The sequence below is a fragment of a genome, assembly GCF_019968985.1.
Source record: "MAG: Porospora cf. gigantea B chromosome Unknown PgB_NODE_2793_length_3139_cov_139.478, whole genome shotgun sequence".
Taxonomy (NCBI): Eukaryota; Apicomplexa; class Conoidasida; order Eugregarinorida; family Porosporidae; genus Porospora; species Porospora cf. gigantea B.
Genome location: NW_027178876.1, coordinates 1 through 3139, shown reverse-complemented (window position 1 = coordinate 3139; position 3139 = coordinate 1). Strand labels below are relative to the sequence as shown.

General features: G+C 55.4%; 3 protein-coding genes across 4 annotated transcripts; all 3 read left to right on the top strand.

Annotated features, from left to right (window-relative positions):
- Window positions 1–22: 22 nt before the first annotated feature.
- KVP17_001960 (uncharacterized protein) lies at window positions 23–289 on the top strand (the record flags this gene model as incomplete). Its single annotated transcript, XM_068517827.1, has 1 exon — window positions 23–289. The coding sequence occupies one exon, from the start codon at window positions 23–25 to the stop codon at window positions 287–289; it is 267 nt and encodes an 88-aa protein (XP_068376023.1).
- Window positions 290–380: 91 nt separating this feature from the next.
- KVP17_001958 (uncharacterized protein) lies at window positions 381–1748 on the top strand (the record flags this gene model as incomplete). The annotated part of the gene is made up of 1 exon (XM_068517824.1): window positions 381–1748. The coding sequence occupies one exon, from the start codon at window positions 381–383 to the stop codon at window positions 1746–1748; it is 1368 nt and encodes a 455-aa protein (XP_068376020.1).
- Window positions 1749–1790: 42 nt separating this feature from the next.
- On the top strand, window positions 1791–3139 carry KVP17_001959 (uncharacterized protein; the record flags this gene model as incomplete). Of its 2 annotated transcripts, XM_068517826.1 has the most annotated exons (2): window positions 1791–2585; window positions 2614–3139. In XM_068517826.1, coding segments are annotated over 2 exons (1321 nt in total), but the record flags the coding sequence as incomplete, so codon positions are not given. The 2 variants fall into 2 exon arrangements, with proteins under 2 accessions (XP_068376022.1, XP_068376021.1); XM_068517825.1 differs by lacking the exon at window positions 2614–3139 and having other exon boundaries at window positions 1791–2606.

Sequence of the window (3139 nt, the reverse complement as noted above, 5' to 3'; positions counted from 1 at the left end):
GCATTATCTGTTTGCCCTTTTGATGCCGAAGTACTTCGGTCGCGTGATAGCGGGCGTCACAGCGTCGTCGCTGCTGCCCACGTTCCTGCCAATGGATCTCCCCAAGTCTGCCTACCGCCCAACGCGGTTGTGGGGAGCGATCTGCCTTATGAGTCTATGGACGCCACTATTGCTTGTGTGCGTCAAGGCCTCCAGAGCTGAGAACTCAGTTTGGTCCAAGATGGCGGCTCGCTTAAGCCAGAAGTCCCGACAGACACGCCAGCAAAAGCTGATGTCTCTGTTTGTTTGATGGAACTGAAATATCCAGTCTTCCACAGCGCGTCGTTTGCGTTCCAGTAAAACGCAAAGCTGTGTGCGAAAGGAAATCTGCAAATCACTTCATGAAGGTGCCTTGGTGGTCAAATCTCGTAGTTAGACCTACTTGGCGACACTACTGCGGTCAGCTCCTCACGAGATACGAGGACTTCACATCGCTGTCAGAGACGCTGACAAATGGATTCGTCACCTCGAGAATGATACCACCTATACATCGAGATGCGGCGTCGGATTTGGAGCTCGTTCAAGTTCATACTATGGTCCGGCACGGGGCGAGAGCACCCCAGCACCAGTACGATGGCGCCGCTCCGAAACCAATTGTGTGGGAGTGCGCCTTGGAGCCGACACCCGCTGAGGGGACCGATCATCTGCACGGCAGTTGCGTCGAGGGACAGCTGTTGGTGGAGGGGCAGGTGCAAGGCTCTATTCTCGGTCGTATACTGGCGAAAGCCTACTTCTCAGAGCACAACGTGCTTCACGACCCCACAAAAGCCTTTGACACCCAATCCGACCCCGGCCACAATTTCTCAAAGGTGGCGCTCTTCAGGAGCACACGCCGGTCAAGGGCGATAATGACTGGCACAGCCGTCATGGAACCCATCCTAAAATCTTTTGTCAACCCAAAGCGCCGGTCCATTGTGCCAACCATTCGCAAGGCCTCTCGTGAAGACATGTGGATCAATCGCGCGTTGTGTCCGGCTGTCGCCGAAGCTGCCCGCGAGCACCAGACGTCTGTCGAGATGATGGCGATGGTCCAGTCCACCAGAAGCGTCCGCCAAGCAGTCGAAAAGATCATGCAGCCAGAGGCGGCAGAAGGCCACTACTGGCCTTCCGGCTTCGTGGACGACCTGCAGACTCGACTTTGCTCGCGCAAGATCGAAGCCGTTCCACCGCAGCTGCGACCGGGCCACCTGCGAGCGGCGCGGCTCTTGGATAGGGCGCTGCTCGCAGGAAAAGCCCAGAGCCAGCACCTCTTCCACTGGCGCTCCGGGCGGGTGTCAAAGATAGCCATGGCGCATTTCCTTTCTGACCTGAAGGCAGCCGTTCTGAGCGCGGTGCTTGCGTCGGGCGCCGAGGGCGCCTTCTGGACGCGCCGACAAGGCGCATACCCGACAGGCAGTCCCCACCGTTTCTTCCTATACTCGGGCCACGACACGACGATTATGCCCTTGCTGGCCGCCCTCGGCGTGTGGTCGCCGGCCGAATGGCCACCCTACGCTTCCATAGCCACTCTCGAGTTCCTGAGAAGCGGCGAGCGTTTTCTCTTTCGAATTATCTACAACGGCGCTGCTGTGACTCGCCGCTTCAAGGGGTGTGACACCGACTTATGCGCACTGGAAACTTTTTTTTTAGAAACCGACCACTTCGCCACGCCTACGCAGTTCAAGCTCATCTGCGAAGGTCAAGACGTGGTTAATAGTGTGTTGTGGTGACCAGTTTTTTTCTTACACTAAAACCACGAATTCTGATTCCGCATGGCCTTTGCAGAAAGACGCATCGTTCTAAGTCCGAAGGTGCTAGAGTCTGACAATTTGGAGACACCTGTGAAGCATGTTATCTGCGCCACACTGGAGATCATCTTCGCCCTTTTCGACACGATTCGTTCTGAATTCCAGCTAATCGAGGACCTCATTGTGCTGTTGCGTTGCCTTGTTTACCCAGCTGCCCAAGTCAAGGACCTCAACAATGGCTCGCGGTGTATGGCCTTAGGAGACGCCATGCCAGACTGTCACGTCACTGCAATCCAACGTCTGTTGCAGTTATCAAGCCAAAATGTATTTTACGCAACAAGGCCGCCTGCGCCCCACATTGAGCACGAGCTCCATGTTGCGGATGTGGGGAAGCTGCTGCGGACTGCTTCTAGCGCTGACCTCGTTAGGCATCTGGCTATTGCCACAAAAACTACCCCAGGCCAGAGGTCTGGTAGATGGGCTACAAAGCAGCTTGGGCAAGTTCATCTGAGCTCTGCAGAGCGCAAGGCTGTCGCCTTACTCGTCACACTGAGATCCCTGGCCACCCTGCTGCCAGACCACGATACTGATGTCGTTGATCCTATCCTCACCGAGCCTCGCCCTTCGCCGACTGATGATCATCTCATTAACTCTATGCGCCGAAGTCGGCGGAGGATACAGTTCTCGGATGAACACGTCAACCCTTTGGTTGTGAAGCCAACGCCAACGGTATCCTTCGAAGAATGCCCTAGATCCCCAGAGACCATTGAATTGCAAGGGCATCCTGCAAAGGACCTCACGAATACCTTGGAGAATATGGTGGGGGGTTGCTTTGTCTGACATTCAGAAATCCGTTCTGCGAGGTCTGATGGATATGAACAACGTTGCGGACCTGGAAAATCTTCTGCATACGGCGCTTGACATCTACGTCGCAAGGAAGGCAGACGAGACGCTCCTCTTACCAGGTTCAGATTTATCCACCAAGTGTGAGAACCTTTCCGTTGAAGAATGTGACCTTCCCACCTACAACCGCTGGACTACCGCAGGGCTCTCATCTGCTGAATCGCTCCTCAGATCCCTGGCCACCCTGCTGCCAGACCACGATACTGATGTCGTTGATAGTATCCTCACCGAGCCTCACCCTTCACCCACTGATGACCATCTAATCGCCTCTTCGCGCCGTAGTCGGCCCAAAAAGGGGTCCCCAGATGAAGACGTCAACCCGTTGATTGTGAAGCCAATGCCTACGAGGTCCACAGTCCTTCTGCCAGTCAAAGGTACTGATGTCGTCGATCCTATCCTAACCGACGAGCCTCACCCTTCACCCACTGATGACCATCTCATCGCCTCTTTGCGCCGTAGTCGGCCCAAAA